At 32.2% G+C, this 23,826-nt stretch overlaps 1 protein-coding gene across 2 annotated transcripts in view; it reads left to right on the top strand.

Annotated features, from left to right (window-relative positions):
- The window catches only part of LOC114341305 (DNA-directed RNA polymerase I subunit RPA1), a 158,952-nt gene that overhangs the window by 115,634 nt on the left and 19,492 nt on the right, over positions 1 to 23,826 (top strand). For both annotated transcript variants that reach the window (XM_050645351.1, XM_050645353.1), the window contains exons 19-24: positions 8,004 to 8,223; positions 10,854 to 11,128; positions 11,356 to 11,514; positions 12,347 to 12,564; positions 20,552 to 20,697; positions 20,777 to 20,929. In XM_050645351.1, coding sequence (XP_050501308.1) covers positions 8,004 to 8,223; positions 10,854 to 11,128; positions 11,356 to 11,514; positions 12,347 to 12,564; positions 20,552 to 20,697; positions 20,777 to 20,929 — 1,171 coding nt within the window. The remainder of the gene's footprint in view (positions 1 to 8,003; positions 8,224 to 10,853; positions 11,129 to 11,355; positions 11,515 to 12,346; positions 12,565 to 20,551; positions 20,698 to 20,776; positions 20,930 to 23,826) is intronic.

Below are 23,826 nucleotides of genomic sequence, written 5' to 3'. Positions count from 1 at the left end.
TAGCTAGAACTTTGTTTCTACTGGGTCTAGAGATTTTATGCATAGATCATTTTTTTTTCAATTTTTAATTTGCTATATTTTTGTTAAAACTCTTTTTTTTTCAATAAAATACTTACTTTTTGAGATATTTGTCAAAAACCGCCTAAAAACGTGTTTTTTTGTTGTTGTTGAAAAATGAAGGTATTTACTCGAAAATAATTCGAAAGGTATTAACTTGGCGAAAAAATGCTATAGAACAAAAGGTGCTTAGAATTAGACGTTTTATCCATTTCCGAACTTATTTTGAACATATATTTTTTCACCCATTATAAGGGGTGAAACTCACCCCCAGGACAAAAGCACACAGAGGCCAAATGTCATTTTTATTCTATAACATGTTATCTATGTGTTTGCCAAATTTCATGTCAATCCAAGCGGTGCTTTAAAATTTAAAGCAAAAACCGTGATTCAATGTATTATAAGTTGCTAGCCGTTGCTAAGGGCAACCGACACAATAAATCACAGTCGTAACGAAAAATAAATCTCCACCACACTTTAAAAATCATTTTTAATAATTAAACGTAATTTTTGGTTAAAATATTTTTTATTTTAAGTTAATATGTCTTTCTTTAGTCAATGACTGTGAAATAATTTCTTAATTGGTCTAAATAAAGTTACTACGATTTAAGAAAGCAAAAACAATTATCTCGGCTTCAGTTGGTCGTAGAAAATTTTATTTGGTTTGGAATCTTTATTTTAACTTCAGCAACAATAATCTGCAAGTTAGAAACTCATAGGATGTACAGGTGCGGCTTCAGTTCTAAATGTTTATAACGAAATTTGCCCCCTTATTTTCAAACCCGAAATAACAGGTTGAAAAATGTTATACGCATTTATTTACATCATAATATGAAAATATAAGTCTTTACAAGGAAAGTGGATCTTGGATTAACTCTGTACGATTTTTTTTCAAAAAGTTATAGCCTTGGACATTTGACCTCTTGGGATAAACAAATTATAATATCTAAGCAACAAGTTCACCAATTTTTCACTACAAATTTTTTTATGTTTAGTAATAAAAGATCTTCATTTTCAAGCCTTAAAAAATACACAAAAGTTATTTTTGCAATAAATAAGGCAATTGCAAAAAACGGCCATTTTGGACCTTTCGCAAGCTGTTTTGCAATAACGTATTAACGAAATTAAACTTGCCATAGCTCAAATTGTAGGTTTTTTAATCTACTACAATTTTCTATTTAAAAGTTTTTCTCTAAAATGAATATCCTAAGCTGCAAAATTAAAAATCTTTAAAAATTGCAAATTTAACAAATTAAAATCGTCATAAATAAAAAACCACACAAAATTTTTGGTTACATTTTAGTATAAGTTATTCCTGGCATCGTCCTTTACAACACCTGATATGTTTCAAAAATTTCTGAATTATATCACGTTTTTTCACCCACAGCCTGGGGTAATATCACGGTTCATGATATCATTCATGATGTTATATTAAGGGCTTAGGCGTAAAACACACGCCAATGTATTTTAAAAACGTTAATTTTTTTTCAAATCCTGAGAAAACTGATAAGTATTTTTGAAAAATGTAAACGCAGAATGAAAGATTGCATTATTACCGAGAGCCGAAAGTCCCTGAAAACTTCTATAACATTTATTGTAATAAGTTACACTGGTGAAAAAAAAAGAGAAAATTTAGTGTGAATTTTAATTTCAAATATCTTATTCAAAAGAAACTTTTTGGTTATTCAGGACTTTCAGCCCTCGGTAATAATGTAATCTTTCATTCTGGGTTTAAATTTTTTAAAAATACCTATTAGTTTTCTCAGTATGAAATGTATTGAAAAAAATGAAAGCATTTAAAACATATTGGCGCGAAATTTTGCGCCTACACCCTTAACAAATTTTCAATACCAAGTGTGGTATTTGTTAGTAAACTTATTCTTGTTAATCTTAAACATATTTCTATTTTAAGATTTATTTTATATCTTGATTTGTTTGACTTTCAAAATATTAACGCTCCACACTCTGTGGCTTAGTGGTAAGAGAGCCTACCTTTTGATTCAGGGATAGTGAGTTCGAATCTCAGCTGGGTAGGAAATTTTTCATTTATTAAAAATTAGTAAACGAGAATAGTTGCTATCCTTCTGGGATCGGTACTCACCGGAGGGACCACAGACGTTCGGATACAATTAGCGTCTCTTTGCAAAGACAATGAAGTCGACTTTTCAAAGTAACAAGACATTTACTCAACACACACACTACACTAGCTATCTGATTTCAAAATCAACTGTACCATGCCAATGGCCATTAGTTGTCGAGGCATAAGCTAAATAAAAACAATATTAACCGTTATAAGATTTTTCAATACTATTAAATCACTGCATGGCACAACGCCGTTCTTTCATCATATCTTTCAAAATTTATTATCAGTAATTTAGTCACCCCCTATGTCGGAAACGAAGCATTTGCGGGCATACGTTTATAAAGCAAACTGTCATTATTTTATCATGCAGAATTACCCCTTAAAGTTTGCCGTACTTATTTAAAAACACCCTGTATTAACGAAAAACAGGGGTAGTTGTTAAAGTGCTTAACTTTTTTATTATCCAACATAAGCGAATGAATCAAAAAACAGAATGTTAAGAAAACCTGAGGCTATAGTTTGGTTATAATTTCAGTATTTTATAAAAGCTAGAACATTCCACAGGGTGTTCCAAAGTTTGAGAAAAAAACACAGTTTGATTCGTACACCCTGTATACAATGACAATGTACCTGTCTAGCCACAATATTATTACAGCGATATTGATAAAGAATAAGGCTATAACATATTAAAAAAATTACTTAAATCGGACATCAGGTTTAGGAAATACAAGACATTAAAAATGACCCATTTTTTGGGGTGCCCGTTTTCTCTGCCGGTGAGTGTATGTATATATCAAACTAAAACATAATAAACATACAGAATATGGCGGACTGCTGGAGAAATATTGAACGAATGAGAAGTATGACTAAAGGAAAAAAGATTTTGTATAAAAGGGTTTGTATAAAAGAAAAGCACATTTACAAATATTTTTTTTGGGTAAAACTACCACGATCTGGACCAAAACCTCATTTTTTATGAATCGGTCAGTTCACAAGATCTTAAGTATTCTCCGATATAGCCACATCTCAAATGCTTCTAATCTTCTGCACATATCTTCGTTCAATGTCCACGATTCAACACAAAAAAAGGACAGAGAGGACGTAGGCATCGCAGTATTCTTACTTTTATACCAAGTGAGAGGTTCTGGCGCTTGAAAAGGTCACCATCGGTTGAAAGTGGATCTGGCTTTTCCGATGCGAGCTCATATCTCCTGATTGTTGGTCCATTCTATATTTATTATGGTACAGAGGTAGTTGTAGTGCGAGACTCATTCTACCGTGGTTTGGTTTACGTAGAGTTGACCTTCTGTTATCTCTTTCTTGCTAGTTGTCATTAGCTTCAGTTTTCTGTAGTTTTCTGCAAATACTATGGTGTCGTTTACTTATCTGTTGTTTAGTCGGTATCCGTTTAGTAGAATGTCTTTTTCACATTTGTGTAAAGCTTCGCTAAATATTCTTTCACAGTAGATATTGAACATTATTGACAAATACAGCATTTCCTCACCCTACGCATGGTTTTCACATATTCGACGTTTTAACATCCAATTCCGCAATGCGCGCTCTGATGTCAGTGAAGGTTTCTAATTATTTTCAGATTTGCTTGTTAATTCCTGCTTTCCTTAGTATTTGGATCATCTTGGCGTGCTGTACTCTATCAAACAATGTCTCGTAATTAACCAGACATGCGTATACGCTGTGAGCTCGTACGTAGAGGGGATATTTACAAATTCGCGAACGCCAGTAGTGACAAGTTTGTAAACGTTTACTGGAAATTTGACATAAATGTCAAAGTGATTAATTTAAAATTAAAATTAAAAACATTAATTATAAACAATATTAGTTGGTCAAAGCTGTGGTATATATTTTTACCTTAAATATACTTACATTTTAAATACTGAATTTAAGTTTTTTTAATGTTCAACATTATAAGATATTTTAGATAGTGTAAGATATTTTATCAATAAACGTCAAAATGATTAGAAAAATCTTAAAAAAATCGATTACAATTTAATTACTTTTTTGCGTTGTAAATATTAAGCTATAACAATTAAATAATAAATTTAAAAATTACCGGTAAAAGTTGAATTAGTAACCGCTAGGAGCGACACCAGCGAAGCTCAGAGCGTATACGTCGCAATTGACATCTCTGCATCTCTACTTGCACTGATAACAAATCCTCTTTCGTATCACCCACGGTTCTTAGACATACTACGGTTGCCCAGATCGACGGTGGTGGTACGACTTCAATTTTTGACTTTACGTCACAAGAATACAGAATCCCATATTTTTAAATGATTTTCGGTCATTGAATGTGTGTTATTCTGTATATATGTGTAGTATTTGTGTTATTATTAAATAATAAGACAAATAATACACATTTTATCTTATACCGGGTGGTGAATCGTAAAACGGGTCATAGGAAACTCAATGTAAAATTCTAAACTGTTGAATTCCTGCTTCCCTAATTATTTTACATCAAAAGTCATGAGAGAATATTTGTAGAGAAATGAAATCTGTATTAAAATCAAAAGTTAAAATTGTTCTACGATTTAAACGCATTCAAAAATTTTGAAAAATATAATGCATTTGCCACAGTAGGTATGTGTGTAAAAGCTAGGCCACACGTTACTATTTAACTGACAGTGTTCACACCATTGACTGAATAAAAAATCTTTATTATTAATATTTTCTCCGCAGCTGAGGGTATCTTATCAACTGTATTGCTTTTAATGATAAAATAAAAATATTGACAGTTCAAAAATGTAAAAATAATAACTTCATTGTGACATTGCACTGTGTGTGGCCTAATTTTGGGCTTAAAACGTATTTTTAGGCATTTTACTAAATTTTGGAATATGTTTAATGCGTAGAACAATTTTAACAGTTGTTTTCAATACAGATTTCCCTCTACAAATAGTTTCTAACGTCTTTTGATGTAAAATAATTAGGGAAGCAGGAATTCAACAGTTTAGAATTTTACATTGAATTTCCTATGGCCCGTTTTCCAATTCACCACCCGGTAATATCCTAGTTTACTTTATATTTTTGTATTTGTAATTTTGGTGTTGTTTCCCGTAAAAACTTATTTTTAATTATTCTTGAAAGTTGTACATCGTTCCTATTGTAGGAGTTTAAATAAGAATATATATTTATAAGGTAGGTTAAAACGTTGAAATTTCATTATGTATTAACGTAATAATAATGCTGATGATATTTTAGAATGCCAGGTACAGGCTGTAGTGCGGCCGAATTTATTAGGTACCTATTATTTAAATTCTTACAAGTAATTCTAATTCACATAATCCTAGCTGTCCTCTATGGATAGTATGTAGTATGTATTCAATAGTTAATCCAGTATTAATGGAAATTCATCGACAAATTTTCAGTGTAGAATGGAGATTGAAGTCCTAGATTTCCGTAAATATTGCATGGATAAATATCAACAGTTTTCCATAATTAGATATTGTAATCCACTAAACGTCTTTATTTCTTAACTATATTGACTATTTTCCATACATCAAAGCCATATAAATACCGATTAAGGGGAAGGAGCAAAATGAAAAATTTTGACGCACGTCAAAATTCTCATTAGTTTTTTAAATGTATTCATTTTTTTCGAATCCTGAAAAACTAGTAAATAGTTTTGAAAAATTTAAACGCAGAATGAACGACTACATTATTACCGAGGGCCGAAAGTCCCTAAAAACTTCTATAATGTTTATTTAATAAGTTACAGGGCTGAAAATAAAATAGAAGTGTGATTTTTAATTGCAAATATCTCATTCAAAAGAAACTTTTTATTTACTCTAAGGGACTTTCGGCCCTCGGTAATAACGTAATCTTTCATTCTGCGTTTAAATTTTTCTAAAATACTTATTAGTTTTCTCAGGATTCGAAAAACATCATATTATGATTCAAATTACAGTACACTCGTGACGTAATCGCACCCTTAATGTTCATTGGTTAGTCGATCTGGGCAACCGTAGTAATGTCTAAGAACCGTGCATATCAGCAGCATTTATGAGCCGGAATTGGTTGGTCGAAATTTGACTTTTACACAGCTGTAAATGCTTGTATGGATTATTTAGGAACAATTTTAGCAGATGACTCATTACCGTAAGATATTCTTTGTATTTCTTGGCTCCTGGTTTTTTGGAAGTGTAATAAAGTAAGACTTAGGCCATTCTGTTAGTATTTCTCTAGAGTTGTTTATGTTGTTAACCATCTTTGTGATTATTGCTATTGATTCTTTGTTCGGTACTTTGAGTAGTTCTGCTTGTATATGATCGTGGCCTGCTGCTTTACCGTCCTTTAACTGTGTTATTTATTGCCTAACAAATTTCCTACTGCGATATTCCTGGTCCATCATTTACCTCCCCTTCTAGCTCAAACAGTTTCACTGGCTATTCTTTCCACGTTCTTGTTTTACTGTTTGTCCCAGAATATGTTTTCATCAGAGTCAATTAGATTTCCTTTGTGTCTCGGTCTTAGTCCACCTTTAAGTTCTTTAACTTTCCTATGTACATTGTGACTATCATAGACTCTCTCTACTGTAGAATCTCAATTTCTTCGCATCTTTTCATTGCTTCTTTTTCTTCTCTGATGTTTCTTCTTATCCTTCTTATCTATCTGGGACATTTTTGGCTTTCTTTCTTCCCGTCGTCAGCTTCAGGATCTCACATTTTCTTGATTAATTTATGTACCTTTAACTGTTTGTCATTTAAATTTTAAAATATTTCTGTCTGTAATCTGTTTGAGCTAGTATCTTACGTCGTCATGCTCTTTGCCTTACCCTATGCGGGATCGGCTTCCCTAATTGCATTTCTCCACACAATTCTATCTTGGGCCATATCAATATTAATTCCCAACATTAATACCAATATTAATATAATATCAATATAAATTAATAATTTACCAACATGTCCTGCCTAATCGTCTCCCCCCACGTCTTCTTTGGTCTTCCTCTCCTACTCCTTCCAGGAATCTGCACTTCAGCAATTCTTCGTATTGGGTGATTAGCGTCTCGGCGTTGAACATGACCAAGCCATCTCAACCTATGCTCTCTCATTGTAGCATCAATTGGTGCCACACCTAGACTTCTCCTAATATACTTATTTTTAATTTTATCCTATTTTGTCACTCCACTCATCCATTTAAGCATTCTTATTTCCGCCACATGCATTCGTTGTTCCTCTTCCTTTTTCTCTGCCCAACATTCAGTTCCGTACATCATAGCCGGTCTTATGGCTATTTTATAGAATTTTCCCTTCAACTTCATTGGAATTTTCCTGTCACACAGCACACCACTCGCTTCTTTCCACTTCATCCATCCAGCCTTAATTCTACTGCATGCATCTCCATCTATTTCTCCATTACTCTGTAATACCGATTCCAGGTACTTAAAACTATTGCTTTTTACAATCAGTTCACCATCCAAAAATACCATTTTATTTGTAGTAACTCCATCTTTAAATGAACATTGCAAATACTCTGTCTTTGTCCTACTAAGTTTTAAACCTTTTTCCTCCAGAGCTTGTCTCCACTGTTCCAGATTTTGTTCTATCTATGTAAGATACTTGAGCTACTATCTTACGTGGGTCATAATATTTCATAATTTTCTCCTTGGTCATGCAAACTGAATATGAATACAACAATATTGAATACTATTAATACTAGATGGAGTAATAAATAGTTTTACTAATACATACATATAAACAGTGCTAATACTAAAAGGTAATTGAAATAATCTTGACTTAGTACCCATTTTTTTAGTTTACTGGCTGATCATTGCATTCGGTCCACATACATAAATCTAATTTTTGAAAATATTTTTACTACCTTCAGATAATTTTTTAATTTTTAGCTTCACCGACCAGTGCGAGAAATGCCCAGATCCCATAGAAGCCGTGTATCAACCTGATGCAAATTTTGGAGCGATAAATGAAACAGTGCAGAAACTTATCAAGAACTATAAAGGATTCGACCATAAGAAAAGTAAGAAAAAATTTGAAGATGTCATAAAATTGAAAGTAATGGAATCGATGTGTTCTGCTGGAGAACCAGTTGGACTTCTTGCGGCACAAGTAAGCTATTGATCTACAATAATAAACAATAGTTATTTCGTATTTACAATTAATCAGCTGAATATTAAGCTATGCACAGAGTTAGTAAACAATTGTATGTTTAACCAAAAGTTTGAATAATTTATTTGACACTGATAATGAACACCGCACACATCTTATGAAAAATATAATTTTACTCACATGAAATAAAATTTACATGAATAGATTGGTCACTAAATTACAATCATTTCATATCACTGCGCCAACTCTGGATTTTGAATAATATCAACATAAATTGATATAAATAAACCTAAAATCAAATGGACATTTAAAGTCAAAGGACATTTAAAGTCAAAGAGAGGGAAAAAAATTCCGGAATCGCCATAAATCTTTAAGGCAGAGGCTTATAGATAATAGAGCAGGTATAATTTGGCCAGGCGTACAAAAGTATATAGTTCATCTAATCCGCTTAACTCACGCTGAGTAAGTTCATTTCAATAGTATAATAGTTCAATATACACAAATAGTATTTATGAAGGACAGTTTTATAAACTTCAAAAATGTGATTTCGATAAACTTTAATTAATTAAAATTCGGAGTTGGTGCACTGATGTGAAATGATTGTAATTTCAAGACCAATCTAATCATGTAAATTTTATTTCATTTGTGTCTAATCTTCGGGCTCAGTTGGAGATCTATCGTCTGTTATTGAAACACCAAAATGACGTAGATAATTTATTGATAGAGACTGACACTAGGGTACCTAAACCCCGGGAGACGTTGATGTACCGATATGTGATTCGTATGAAAATTAAAATGAGACTACCTTATGATGCTACATGTTGAATGTATGCGGTGACTCGAAGGAATGAAGTTAAAGGCACATCTGGCCTGGTTGAATTGACTCTAGTGAGTGAATCTAAATGTATGTTCTCTGTTGTTGGCAACATGAATTGGGTCATAGCCCACACGACCAAAAGAACAAAGGTTTTTATTTAGCCACCACAATTATTCTCCATTGCCGAAATATTGTTTATGATTTGCAACAATTAAACAAATTAAATAGCCCGCACATCTTTAAATATAATAACAAATTGGTTGATGTGATATACGGGGTGATAAAAATATACTGTTTATTATCGGATATGAATGATGAATATTTGAGATTGAACATTTGAGTGACATTATATTTCGCATAAGATGTGTGTGGTGTTTTTTTATAGAAGACATGTATTTTATGAGGAAGTCAATACAGATTTTAGATAAAGAGATATTGTGATTTCCGTACATTCAATATAAATATTTATACGGTTTTCTGCTATTATCAGAAAGAAAATTACTGTTTTTTAACTTTATTTCGAGAAAATAAAATACATATTTTACAAATGGTGTTAATAGGTGTCGATCTTCAATGAGAGAGCGCGTCCTGCGTGCCGTGTGTGGATGTGTGTGATGATGAATCTCGACGCGCATGTCGAGGCGTTCTTGAAAATAGTTACATATGCGCACATATCAAATACACTGCTGCCCAAAAATATTAACTACACTGCTGTCCAAAAATGTTTGGAATCAATTATTCTTCTTGTGGTGCTGTCTCCTTTAGCGCAGGTTAGCGACTACACTGACAAATCTCTCTGTATCCAATGCGGCTCTAAACAAGGATGTTGAATCAAGAGCGGTCCAGTATCTGATATTTTTAAGCCCTGAAATCTGGCGCCTGCCGGCGTCCAAGTAGTGTGGGTTGTCCAAGGAATTTCAAGATCCTTCTATAAAGCCAGAGTTCGAAGGCTTCTAACTTGTTCATCAGCGTTAAATTGAGCGTGTCGGTTCCATATAATAGTATTCTAACGATTATTATTCAGTTTTACAACTAATTCAGAAACCACATCTATGGGTGATACTAATGCTACTATTACGATATAAGCTTTTCATTATGATAAAGTCTTGTCGGGCTACCTATATTCCCGCTCTTACTTCTTATTTATAAGAAAGTCGATTGTTGACCCAGCAGCCAATATATTAAATTGGTCCACCTATTCAAATTGTTGGTGATTCATATCGGACAAAATTGGAAGGGGTGAATTTTCTTCTTTGATATTTTCGTAACTTTGGTTTTTGCAGTTTTGATCTTCATCCCTATTTTTCACTACTCTCAGTGATCCTATTTAACAGTATCTGGAGGCTATAGTCCGAATCAGTCATTAGAACAGTGTTATCTGCATATCGGATGTTATTTACTCTTTGTCCGTTTATCCTCATACTTTCTGAAGAGTGCGATAAAGCGCGCAAATATTATCTCCGAGTAGACGTTAAACAATATGGGTGACAGCACTCAACCTTGTCTGATACCTCGTTGTATTTCGATTGGCCTTGAGGTGTTACCGTTGGTCTTTATGATTGCTGCCTGATTCCAATAAATAGCTTCATAATTTGAGAATCAATCTTGTTGATTCCGATGTCGTTCAGTATTTCTATCAATGAAAAGGAACCAATGTTTCTATATATTTAAAATCATCGGTTGTCTTTCATATCACTGAAACAAGAAATACTTTAATTACTAGACATTTAATAACAAGAAATACTGTTGATTTATATTTCTATTCTTAATTTCACAGTTATAGTTGAAATTTTCACATTCAACGTATTTTTAGTCAATAGGAGAACCATCTACCCAGATGACACTCAATACTTTCCATTTTGCTGGAAGAGGTGAAATGAACGTTACTCTCGGTATTCCCCGTTTAAGAGAAATCTTAATGATGGCTTCAAAGAATATAAAAACGCCATCGATGGAGATTCCATTCTTGCAGGTTCCAGATTTAGAATATAAGGCGAACGAATTAAGGAAACTTCTGACTCGAGTGGTGGTAGCCGACGTTTTAGAAACTATTGATGTTACTGTTGAACTTCAATTTAAACCCATTAGGTAGGCTACATATTTTTAAATCTGTATTTCAAGTTTCTCGATAAACCAATTATATTTTCTTGTTAATTTAATATTTTTTTATTTGGTTTTTGCCCGTTTTTCGTGCCGGTGAGTATAGTAGTAAATTGCTGAAGTGCTTTATTGCAATATTTTTCTTTTCTTTTTTATATAAAATACTATTTCTTATATTATGATTATTTTATGATTACTGTAATTTTTATTTTTAGGCAATATAAGTATACCTTGAAATTCCAATTTTTACCGAAGAAATATTACAGTATGGATTATTGTGTGAATCCTACAAAAATACTAAGGCATATGAAGGGGAAATATTTTGGTGAAATGTTTGCGTCCATCAAGAAAGTCAGTAAAATTAATTCAAACATGTGAGTATTTATAAAATATGTTAGAAGGGTAGTTTCAAATTTCAAAAAATCTTCGCCACCCTTGTATTAAGGTTTGTAATCGGTTCTTTCAATTGGGAGATTTAAATTCCTCTGTTTAGATCTATATGTTTAAAGTTATCATTTAGAAGAATGTCTAGAGTATATCTCTAGTGGGAATATATTCTCACTACAGATAGAATTTTGATCTTGATCTAATTTACTTATACGTAGTAAATGAGCCGTCTTTAATTGTTCTATATCCCTGCATTGTCCCGTTAACCGTTCTTTCTTCGCTTGTCTAATCTTAGACCTGGTTTCTTTTTATATCTCTTTGTTCCTGGTAGTATTTTTATTTTTGTATGATCTGCGAAAGCTAATTAATTCTTGGCTGTCAGCGGTTATCAAGCCTTTTGTGTATAATCTTAACACTTTTTAACTTGCTTTCACTAATCTCCACAATGGACGATTTATTCTGCCCAATCTTGAATTGAATTCTACTTGTACTTTTGTTTTTAATGTACGGTCAGAGGGCTTTCTTGTATTTATGTATTGTCTTTTTTAAGGATTTATGTACTTTTTCAGTTTAATTTACAGTATCTTGTTCTATAAAATCTTTACTTTCCCGTCCATGTCCATCTCACTTGATTTTTTTGATTCCATTATTAATTAAATTGTCTTTTTTAAGGATTTGTGTACTTTTTCAGTTTAGTTTTCAGTATCTTGTTTTATAAAATCTGAACTTTCCCGTCCATGTCCATCTCAATTTATTCTTTTGATTACTTTATTAATAATAATAATTATTTCGATTTCTTTATAATCTTATAAATTAAAGAGTAATGATGGAGGAAGAAAGAAACAAGAAACGTACAACTAATAACGAAGAAGATGAAGATCGACCAGAAACAAATGAAAGAGAAGGTGACAATCAAATTGATTCCTCAGATGACGAAGTGGAGGATAATGAAGATGCTAAGCAGAGTCATAAGTACCAAGAAACAAGGGATGATTTAGAACCAGAAGAAGAAGAGAAAGAAAAATCTGACGATGAGGGTAAGTAGTCGAGGAAATGAAGCATTTTGGCTCACAATTTTTTCATCCAGCATGGATTTACTTGAAATTTTCACAGAAGGTAGGGAATAGTCCAAGGAGCATTTTCTATATCATGCCGCTGTACGCTAAAACCTTGGGGGGCGATTGCCACCCCATCTCGGGGGTGGGAATTTTTTATTACATTTTAGCCATATAAATCGATGTAAAAAGTAATTCTAAGAAAAAAATGTTTTTTGCATTTTCTTCGTAAAACTAATATTTTTCGAGTTATTCGCGCTTAAAAGTAACAATTTTTCTTCGAAAAAATCAACTTTTTTAGAGGGTTTTTTGAGAATACCTCGAAAAATATGCATTTAATTAAAAAACTGCAGATAACAAAATTGTATCTTTTAGTAACACAAACTAAATTATTTTTCTATAATATCTTTAAGACCAATACAAACCGAGATACGGCATGTTAAAGGTTAGCTTTTTTCGTCAAATGCATAATTTGAAATATTCAAAGCCAAATAACGGGAAAACTTAAATTATCTTTTTTCAAGTATACAATTAAACCTTTCAAAAAATAATAATAAAAAAATTCTAACATCAAAATAGAGCGACTTATGATCAAAAAGAGGTCGGTACCTGCTTTTCTCTACGAAAAAATCAGTGAAAACAACCTCTTAACTACCATCCTAATTAAAAATTGGTCTTTACCCTTCTGTAATTTCTTGTATATTTGTATTGTCAATACAACCAAGAAGTTTGACCTATTTAAAAGGCCTAATTTTGGAAAAATTTGAGTTTAAAGAGAAATTGATTTTTTGCAATTTCGTATATTTCACCTTTTACTTTCAAATATCTCCGAAAATACTGGAGATACGAAAAAAATGATAGACTACTAAATTGTAGCTTTTTCAATAGCTAAAACTATATTGTACATAGATTTTCATTACAGTGAATAGTTAGCGAGATATAGCTGTTTGAAACCTCTATTTATGAGAAAACACCCCCTTATTCGAGCCCTTTAAACCCACCCCAATTAAAAAGTAAGGGATCTAACGGAATTTAATTTATACAGTTTTATAGTTCTTCAATAATCGTACAAAATCATTTTTGAAAAAACTTCTTATCGACAAAAATGAAGGAGCTATGTTTATAAAACGATTTTTTTTTCGAAATATTCGAATAGTCCGCTTATGGAATATTTTCAATGCATGTATAATACCACAGAACTGGTTCGTATACTGGAAGATGACTTAAAAACTATTTGTATTTGTACTTCTACATATTTGTAAATTCGTATTTTTGTGTAAATAATTGTTTTTGTAATTCTTTAATTCTACTTTTTTTTCTGTATAGATCTATTAAATTATCTACTTATAAAAATTGCAATGTTATTAAGGGTGGTTTTAAGGGTTGCAATATGATATTAGATCCTTTAGCATAAAACAATCATTATTTAACCAATCAAAACCAAATTTTACCCATATTAAAGTTTACAATGTTTTTATATCATTTTTGACAATAAGGGGTAGTTTACACCCCTAAAAATAATCAACGCCCTTAAGCATGATATAGAATATGAAGTACAGGGTGAGATGATCCTAATCCCAAATTTTGATGTAAATCGATGCAAGCCGAAATTATTCTTTTAGGATAAGTAAATTTTTTATATATAGCTCCAACAAGGGTGGTTTTAAGGGTTGAAATATTATGATAGTATATCTTAAAGCATAAAACGATCATTATGTAACTAATAAGAACCAAATGTTGACAATATTAAAGTTTAAAATGTTATTTTATAATTTTTTACAATTATGGGTAGTTTTCACCCTTAAAAAACCAAAAGCGTACAACGGCTCAATATAGAAAATGAACTAGAGGGTGTAATGAGCCTAATCCCAAATTTTTGTACAAATCGATACTGGACGAAAAAATGGCGAGGTTTTGCCATTTTTTCAGCTTCATTTCCTCGACTAAAGATATATTTACCATTGTTATTAGCAATAGTGATTGATTGACCGGTTGCTATAAATTCATATTTGTATGTATAATCGAGGCATACACAAATAATAGAAATAGAAAAATCTTTTTTTTTTTGGCATTTAAGGTTAATATACTTTTGCATTCGAACAAACCAATCCGAAATACGTATCTCAGAAATGTACATGCTTCGACCGCCTTATCTGACTTCTGAGAACGTTTACCGTGTAGTTTGTTCTTGGTTCTCAGGAACCGAACGCAAAGATCCGTGTGAGAGATGATATTGTTCTGATGCAAAGGAATATTTCGGTTGTTTTTGTCGAGTTCATCAGTCAATTCTGGAAAACAAATGGTGGTATAGCAGTTAGTATTTACGGTCCTACCGTTCCGTAACGAGACTGTCAAGTATGAGCAATATGACACAAAAAAATCGAATAATCTATAACAAAAGACTTGTAAGGATTTAATGTTTTTTCTTATCGCAAAATTTTTTGGTGTAACTAAGTTTAATATACCCGAAATGTTAATTCTTTCTGCATATATTTATTACTATTTCTTTAGGTTAATGGCGTATGATCCTTACGTATTTGGTTGATTTGTTAAAAGTAATCTATTTTGTAATCATTTAACACTATATGCTTAGATGCTGTTAGCTGATCGTTTAATTGACGTTGGTCTTTTTTGACTTTTGTCTTATTTGATTATTCCAATTTATTTAATTTTATGAAGATTCAACGTATTGAATATTTGATAGGAGTTTTAAAATCGTTGCATGTATGTTTAGGATCCCAACTATTCTCTTGATCATATTTAACATTTCTTCCGCTTATTTCTGGAATATCAATATCTCTCTCTCTCTCTCTCTCTCTCTCTCTCTCTTGGACCATCACTCCTAGTCGAGTATTTTGCGCATCTTCGTTTCTTGGCCGATAGTGTAAGACGGCTGGTGGCCAGCTCAGCGCGTCTTCTTGTGTTTATTCTCTGGTTAATCTGCGTACCAGTTCCTTCCATTCTCCTCTGTTTCTTGCTTTGTTTTTCACTTCCCCCCAACTTAAGCCGATTCTGTTGTGTTCTCTGGTTACTGTTTTCTTCCAAGTATTATCTGGCCGTCCCCTCTTCCTTGTACCCTCGGGTTGATATTCGAGTGCTTGTCTTGTGATGTTACTAGGATCTTTTCTTAACGTATGGCCGATCCATTTCCATTTCTTCTGTCTGATTGTTGTTATTATACTGGTTTGTTTCGTTCGTTTCCATAGTTCTTCATTCGTTATTTTATTAGGCCAGTAAATTTTTAGGATCTTTCTTAAGGACCTATTTACAAAAGTCTGTAGCCTCTTTGTTGTGCTTTCGTCGTGCTTCCAAGTTTCTGCTCCGTAGAGTAATATGCTTTTTACACAAGTATTGAATATATTGATTTTTGTTGACTATTATTTCACTTGTTTGCCAGATTTTATTTAACGCATTGAAGGCGAATTGTGCCTTCGTTATTCTTGCTTGTATGTCTTTCATGCATCCTCCTTTTCTTTCCATGATTAATCCCAAATAAGTGACTTTCTCTACTTCTTCAATTTCTTTGTCTTTTATGTTTATTTTATTTGCGGGTTATCATTTTTTAAGATTTTTGTCTTCTCTGTATTTATCCGGAGACCAATCATGTCAGAGTACTGTGTTAGCTTATCGACTTTTGTTTGCATGTGAGTTCTGTGTTCTGTTAACAGGCAGACGTCGTCAGCAAATTCAAGATCTTCAAGCTGATTAAAGAGGTTCCATCTAAAGCCTGTCCGATCATCCGTTGCTTTCCTCATAATCCAGTCTACCAAGATAAGGAACAAAGTAGGAGATAAGATACAACCTTGTTTAACACCGCTTTCAATAGCTATTTCTTCTGTGATTGCTCGCTCGTGTTCTAGTCTAGTTTTATACTCATCATAAAACAGTTTGATCAGGTTAATAATTTTTGTTGGTAGACCATACTGTCTTAAAATTTTCCACATTTGTTCCCTATTGACTCGGTCGAAAGCCTTTTCAAAGTCGATAAAACTTTAAAAATTTATGTCTTTCTGCCATTCATTAGCTTGTTCTAGGATGATTCTTAAGGTGCATATGTGATCTATAGTGGAGCGTTTAGCACGAAAGCCTGCTTGGTTACTTCTCAGTTTCTTGTCCAATTCTTCTTTCATTCTTTCGAGCAGAATTTTTGTTAGCACCTTGGATGAGGCGCTTAATAGAGTTATTGCACGCCAATTTTTACAGTTACTCAGATCTCCCTTCTTTGGTATTTTTATTATCAGTCCCTCTTTCCATTATTGTGGCAGTTCTTCGTTGGTCATATTTAGCATAGCATATCTATGGCTTGTTCGGTGTCTGCTTTTATCAGGTCGATAGGTAAATTATCTGTTCCTGCGGATTTGCCATTCTTTAATAATTTAAGTGCGTTGGCAATTTCTTCTCTTGTAATTGCCCCAGTGTTAACCTCTAATTCTTGTATTTCAATTTGATCATCTAATTCTTGGGTTCGGTCATGTTTGGCGTATATTTCTTCAAAGTATTCTCTCCATCTTTGAGTTATTTCTTTCTCAGATTTAATTAATTTTCCTTGTTTATCTTTTATTTCTCTTACACTTCTTACTCGATTGCCTGTTAGGTTTCGTATAATCGTGTATTGTGTTCGTAGATCATTATCTTGTGCTGCTTTCTCTGCTGATTTTAGCATTTCGTTTATGTAATTCCTTTTATCGTTTCTAGATGCATTTTTCACTTCTATGTTTTTTGTTTTGTATTTTCTTTCAAGGGTCTCTTCTTCCCTTGTTCCTTCTTTTTGCAATATGTCTTTCTTGATTTTCTTTCTTTCTTATATAAGCTGTAACGTGTCTTTAGTTATCCATTTTTTATTTTCACTTTTTTTCAGCCCGATTGTTTCGTCTGCTGTCTTCATCATGACCTCTTTGAAGTTTTTCCATATTTCTTCCACAGAATCTCCACTACAGTGGTGTATATTTCGGTTTACTGTAAGTCTGTCAGTGAATATTTTCCTTGTTTCTTCTTGCTTTAGGGTTTCTACATTGTATCTTTTTCTTCTGGTAGTCTTGCGATTATTTTCTCTGGCTAGTTTCATCTTTAATTGGGCCCTGATAAGCATGTGGTCCGAATCCGCATCTGCACCCCTTAAGGCCCTGACATCTTGTAGCCAGCTTCTACATTTTGATTCAATTAGTATATGGTCGATTTGGTTCTTATATCTACCACCCGGTGATTTCCAAGTTTCTTTGTGGATCTGCTTATGTTTAACCCTACGTTAGGCGCGTCGCTATTGCTGACAAGCTTAGGCGCGTGGTCTACGATTGTAGACCAATAGTTTTTTGTCGTATAATACCGGATTTTGACAAAATTAACAAATTAGTGGTTAATAACATGTTTATTTATGTTCGCACTTTGATATTAGATATGTTTTGTTCCTTGGCTTTTCTCATTTTGACAGTGGTAAAATTAAAAACGGGGTCATGATTTTTTTGGTCTTTATTCGCAAGTAAATGAAAATGGTCACAAAAATAAGCTCAATTTAGTAAAAAACACAAATATTTTTTATCTTTGAACTTATAGAATGACCAATAGGGATAAATATTAAAGAATAGAACTAAAAAGTGACAAAAGAACAAAACTATTAAATGGTCAAAATGGCACAATTTTAGTCCGTCAAACATTCAGTGCAAATATCCCCAAAATGATCCTTGAATGCAAATGAGTCACATCTTTGGCATGCCCTTCTTGTTGACATATTGCAAATGCATTCACAAATACAACATCGTCCCACGTAATTTGTTGGAATATTAGGGGAAGGGGGTACACTTCTTGAACTCCGAGCAGTACGCGAGCTCGTCGTCTAAGGTTCTCTTAGCAGGGAAGGCATAGTTGATCCATATTCAATTTGCTGTTTGATTAGTTACCATGCAAGTTTTCAATGAAGTCGCTTCTTGAAACATTTTCGTTTATGTTATTAGCTTTATATACACAGCAGGCTACATATTAGCTTTATATATACAACTAAAAACTGGAACGCGCTTAGTCGCGTGGTCTACGGTTGTAGACCAGTGCTCTTTGAATAATGGTAAAAAAATCATGCAAACAGATCGGCGGCGTTTAGCAAACTGAAGAGTAAGTTGGAAGTATTAGTGACAGCTACTAAGCGGGATGGGGGCGTATGTGCAGTTTTATGCAATTGACGACCACTTAAAGGAGAGTGGTCTACGATTGTAGACCACGCGCCTAACGGAGGGTTAAAAATACTGCCACCTATAATGAGCTCATTCTGTTCACAGAATTCAATTATTCGATTTCCGTTGTTATTTTTCCTTCCTAGACCTTCTTTTCCCATCACATGTTCATATCCTATATTATCATTGCCAATATTGGCATTGAAATCTCCAATTATCATTTTTATATCTCTTTTATACTTTTTGTTTATATTATTGTACGTTGCTTGCAATTTTTCATAAAACTCTTCCTTTTCTGCATCATTATTTTCATTTGTAGGAGCGTAGACGTTGATCACTATTAGGTTATAGTACTTTGCTTTGAGTCTAGCCCAAATGATTCTCTCAGATGATGGTTCCCATTCCATTAAAGCATTTTTTTCCTTCTTGAGATAAAAGTATTGCTACACCCTTTTCGTCTTTCGCATTTTCAGATGTATTCCCAGAATAAATCATTAATTTTTGGTCTCCTACTCGAGTTGATCCGCTGCTGTTCCAGTGTATTTCGCTTAAACCAATAAATTTCAACTTGTAATTATCCATTTCTTGGCCCACTTGTTCTAATCTGCCGTTTTCATATAAGATTCTTACATTCCATGCTCCAATGGCTATGGTTTCTCTTGTGTCAATTTCGGTCTTGTCAGTTGTGTTCGCTCTATTTCTTGTATTTTTATTCACTGCCTTTTTCTTTGCCATATCCGTCATCGTTTGTGAAGTGTTTTGTGGTTTTTTTTTTCAGGTGCTAGTTTTTTGGATTCCCTTCTGGACTTTCCTCTAGCTGGTTACTGTTTTTATTCCATTTCATTGTTTTCCCATTTATTATTAGCTTATTAAATTTTACTTTTACATTTTTACCCTTATTTGCTTCTTCATGGCCAACTTGTCTGATTTTTTTCTGTACTTGCAAATCTTCTTTGGTCATATCGTTGTTGATGAACACTTTCCTGTCTTTTGCATGTTGTAGTTTCGCTTTGTTTTTCATAACCGTTTCTTTCTCATGATGGTTCGGTAGCTTAACTAAACATGTTTTTCTCCTAATTTTATTACTTCATCAATTTTAACCTTAATATTCATTTCTGCTTCCATGAAATTACCTATGGTGTGCCTGAGTATGTCCCTGTCGTTTGTATCAATTTGCAAACCTTGTATGTTGGCTTTCTTTTCTTTTTCTAGTTTTTCTAGTCGTAGCTTCGTGTCATTCAGTTCTTTCTTCATTTCATCCTTCTCGATTTGTGACTATTGATTTGCCTGTTTGACCTTTTCTATTTCGTCTCTGAGTTCTCTTAATTCTTTCCAGTACTCCCTTTGGTCTTCTTTCATATCTTTGACTTCTGCTGCTAGACTTTTTGTTTCTTCAGTTAGATCTTGCATCATTCTAATTATTTGATCTAGCTTATTTTAATTTAATTTTAGTTAATTCTTTCTGCATATATTTATTACTATTTCTTTAGGTTAATGGCGTATGATCCTTACGTATTTGGTTGATTTGTTAAATGTAATCTATTTTGTAATCATTTAACACTATATGCTTAGATGCTGTTAGCTGATCGTTTAATTGGCGTTGGTCTTTTTTGACTTTTGTCTTATTTGAGTATTCCAATTTATTTAATTTTATGAAGATTCAACATATTGAATATTTGATAGGGGTTTTAAAATCGTTGCATGTATGTTTAGGATCCCAACTATTCTCTTGATCATTTAACATTTCTTCCGCTTATTTCTTGAATATCAATATAGTAATTATATAAATATTTTTATATTTTTTATAGATGATGAAAGCGATAACGAAACCCAAGCGAACCAAAAAGAAACTGACAATCAAGAACAAGATAATGAAGTAGTTGATAGTTACAATTTTGCACAAAGTTATTATGAGGACCAACAAAAACAATTGTGGTGTGAAATAACATTTGGTGTAAGTACCTCATATATTTTTCCTTTTATACTGTTTATTTAGTTATGTTTATATCTTAAATATAATGTATATGTTGTAGTTGCCCTTGTCGTTCAAAAAATTGGATCTTACTGCAATTTTAAAGGAGACTGCCGGCAAATCTGTCCTTTGGGAAACGCCCCAAATTAAAAGAGCCATTACTTATGTGAAGGATGATAAATTAATGCTTAGAACGGATGGTATTAATATTGTTGTAAGTATGGCCTATAGTATTAATCCATGATTATAATTTTTATTTAAATCGGTTTCTGAATATCGGCCCGTTGCAGTTATGTACTTTTCTCAGAGCCTTCTTTCAGTGCGTCACAGTTTTTCTATTTCTTTCTAATGCAATAAGTTGGATGTGACCGAAAAAGCTATACGTCCTTGATTATACCCATTTATAACATTTATTCTAGTTGTTGATAGATGGCGCTATAAGCGGAAAAAAATAATTTACCTAATATATATTGTTGTGATTTGCTCAAATGTATGTTTATAATATTTATTTTAAAGTTCTCTCTACTTGGACTTATACAGGGTGTCTGCGTAACTTGGAACCATATGGAAAACTTTTTTAATATCAATTTTACGAAAAAAAGTCATTCTTTATAAAGTGCTCTGCATAGTCTAAAACCTAAGATGCAATCATAAGATATCAAATTTTGTCAACAGTATACGAGGTATGTCAAAAATATGAATTTCGCTCAAGAGCAAACTACCTTTATATTTCAAAATATCAAAAAATTTTATTATGAAAAGTTATTTGTAATTAAAAACCATATTCAAATATGCAATAACAGCCTTCTACTTGAAAAATAAAGTTTCTGAAATTTTCCTAAATTACCGATTCGGAACATCATTTTTATTTATTAGACATGTAATAACTTTTTTATTAATAGTTTTAGGAAAAAAAGTTATTCTTCATAAAAATCTGTGCATGGTCTAAACCTCAAGATGCAACCATCAGTTATCCAAGTTTATTAATTTTATACGAGGTGTGTCAAATAATATGAATTTAGAAAGAATTTAGAAATAATTCTTTCTAAATTCATATTATTTGACACACCTCGTATAAAATTAACAAAGTTGGATAACTGATGATTGCATCTTGAGGTTTAGACCATGCACAGATTTTTATGAAGGATAACTTTTTTTCCTAAAATTATTAATAAAAGAGTTATTACATGTCTAATAAATAAAAATGATGTTCGGAATCGGTAATTTAGGAAAATTTCAGAATTTTTTTTTTTTTCAAGTAGAAGGCTGTTATTGCATATTTGAATATGGTTTTTAATTACAAATAACTTTTCATAATAAAATTTTTTGATATTTTGAAATAAAAAGGTAGTTTGCTCTTGAGCGAAATTCATATTTTTTGACATACCTCGTATACTTTTGACAAAATTTGATATCTGATGATTGCATCTTAGGTTTTAGACTATGCAGAGCATTTTATAAAGAATTACTTTTTTTCGTAAAATTGATATTAAAAAAGTTTCCCATATGGTTCCAAGTTACGCAGAAGTATATATTTTTTAATAAATTATTATGATATCTCAAGGCTCTTTTACTAATTAAAACAAAACGTGGCTTCAAAGTATTTTTTTGCTAGTTGTCTTTAAGGAAAGGGATATACAAAAAGAAAATAAATTCACAGCTAAATTATGAAATTATAACGCAAATGTTATATTTTAAAATCAATCAAATATTAAAAGTAAAAAAATCAAATAAACATATACCATATACAATGATCAGAATAATAAAAAAATTTCAAACATCCATCAAATCATACATCCAAAATCATCAATAAAAATTAATGAAACTTATATCCAAATCAAAGATTTCTTAATTTTAGTGATTCACGATAAATTATAATTTATTTTAATTCTCAATAAATAAACCAACAAAACGAATAACTTTAATTTAAATAGGTGGTCGTGATTGATAGTCTCTGTTCACTAAAATGACGAAACTAACCTTTTGTCCCCAAAATTGATGACTTCACCTAACTCTCCTTTGATTGTACCTTATCCATCTTGCTCGTACTTTTCTGTTTCTCCAAATACTCCTTCTATCTCCTCTGCTCTAAATCTTAACTACATGAACAAACCCCTTCTCTCCAGACACAAGGATATCTCAACTAATCGACTTGGTCCAGTATGAAACTATACATCTGTTTATTACTTACAGCATGTGAGTTATTTCTTCAATTTCTTCTGTCTGCTACCACAGTTGGAACTCTTTCCACAAAAACAAACACAACTTTTCACAACATATACTTTTTTCAAAACTTGGCTAATTAGCAACGTCGTCTCAGCAGAAACTGTAGTGTTCTCGCCCGGTATTCAATTCACAATAATCTTTCCTCTTCTGGCAAAACTCCATCCAATCATTAAATCTCCCTCTTCTTTTTTCTTGAACCAATCGGAACGTATCTCCATCCAAACAAATTTTACTGTCTTCTCAAAAACCCAACTTTCTACTATCTAATAATCCGTAAGTCATTCTTAATAAATACAATTCAACATTTTCATTTTCTACCGAAAAAAGGATAATTACTTATCCCCGATGACCATTCACTAAACTACTCTTTTGTATAAATCTTTTCATTTTTTAGTGGTATACCGTACAATAGAAAGTTCAACGTCAAATGTTTACAAAATGTGTATTTAACTAACCGGTAGAAAAACCACTATTGTTTCTTAGTGTCTGGGAAGGTCTTTAACTGAATAAGATTCACTAATTCCGAAAAACACTTTCTACATCTAAGCCTTAATAGTACAATATACAGGGTATTGCCATTTCTGTTGGTCGGTGATTTGATTCTTGTTTTAATATTTTCTGTTTGATTTTTGAAAAATATGGAACCTTATTAATATACATATCTACTGGGTGGTGAATCATCTAACGGGCCATAGGAAACTCAATGGTGAATTCTATATTGTTGACTGCCTGCTTCCCTAATCATTTTACGTCAAAAGTCATGAGAAAATATGTGTAGACGACTGAAATCTATATTAAAAACAAATGTTAAAATTGTTCAACGAATTAAACACATTCCAAAATTTTGCAAAAATTCAATACATTTGTATTATATCTGCAGATTGA

Source organism: Diabrotica virgifera, chromosome 3 (assembly GCF_917563875.1).
Source record: "Diabrotica virgifera virgifera chromosome 3, PGI_DIABVI_V3a".
NCBI classification, from domain to species: domain Eukaryota; kingdom Metazoa; phylum Arthropoda; class Insecta; order Coleoptera; family Chrysomelidae; genus Diabrotica; species Diabrotica virgifera.
Note: the sequence above shows the minus strand (reverse complement) of the source record. Positions and strands in the feature narration are given on the sequence as shown.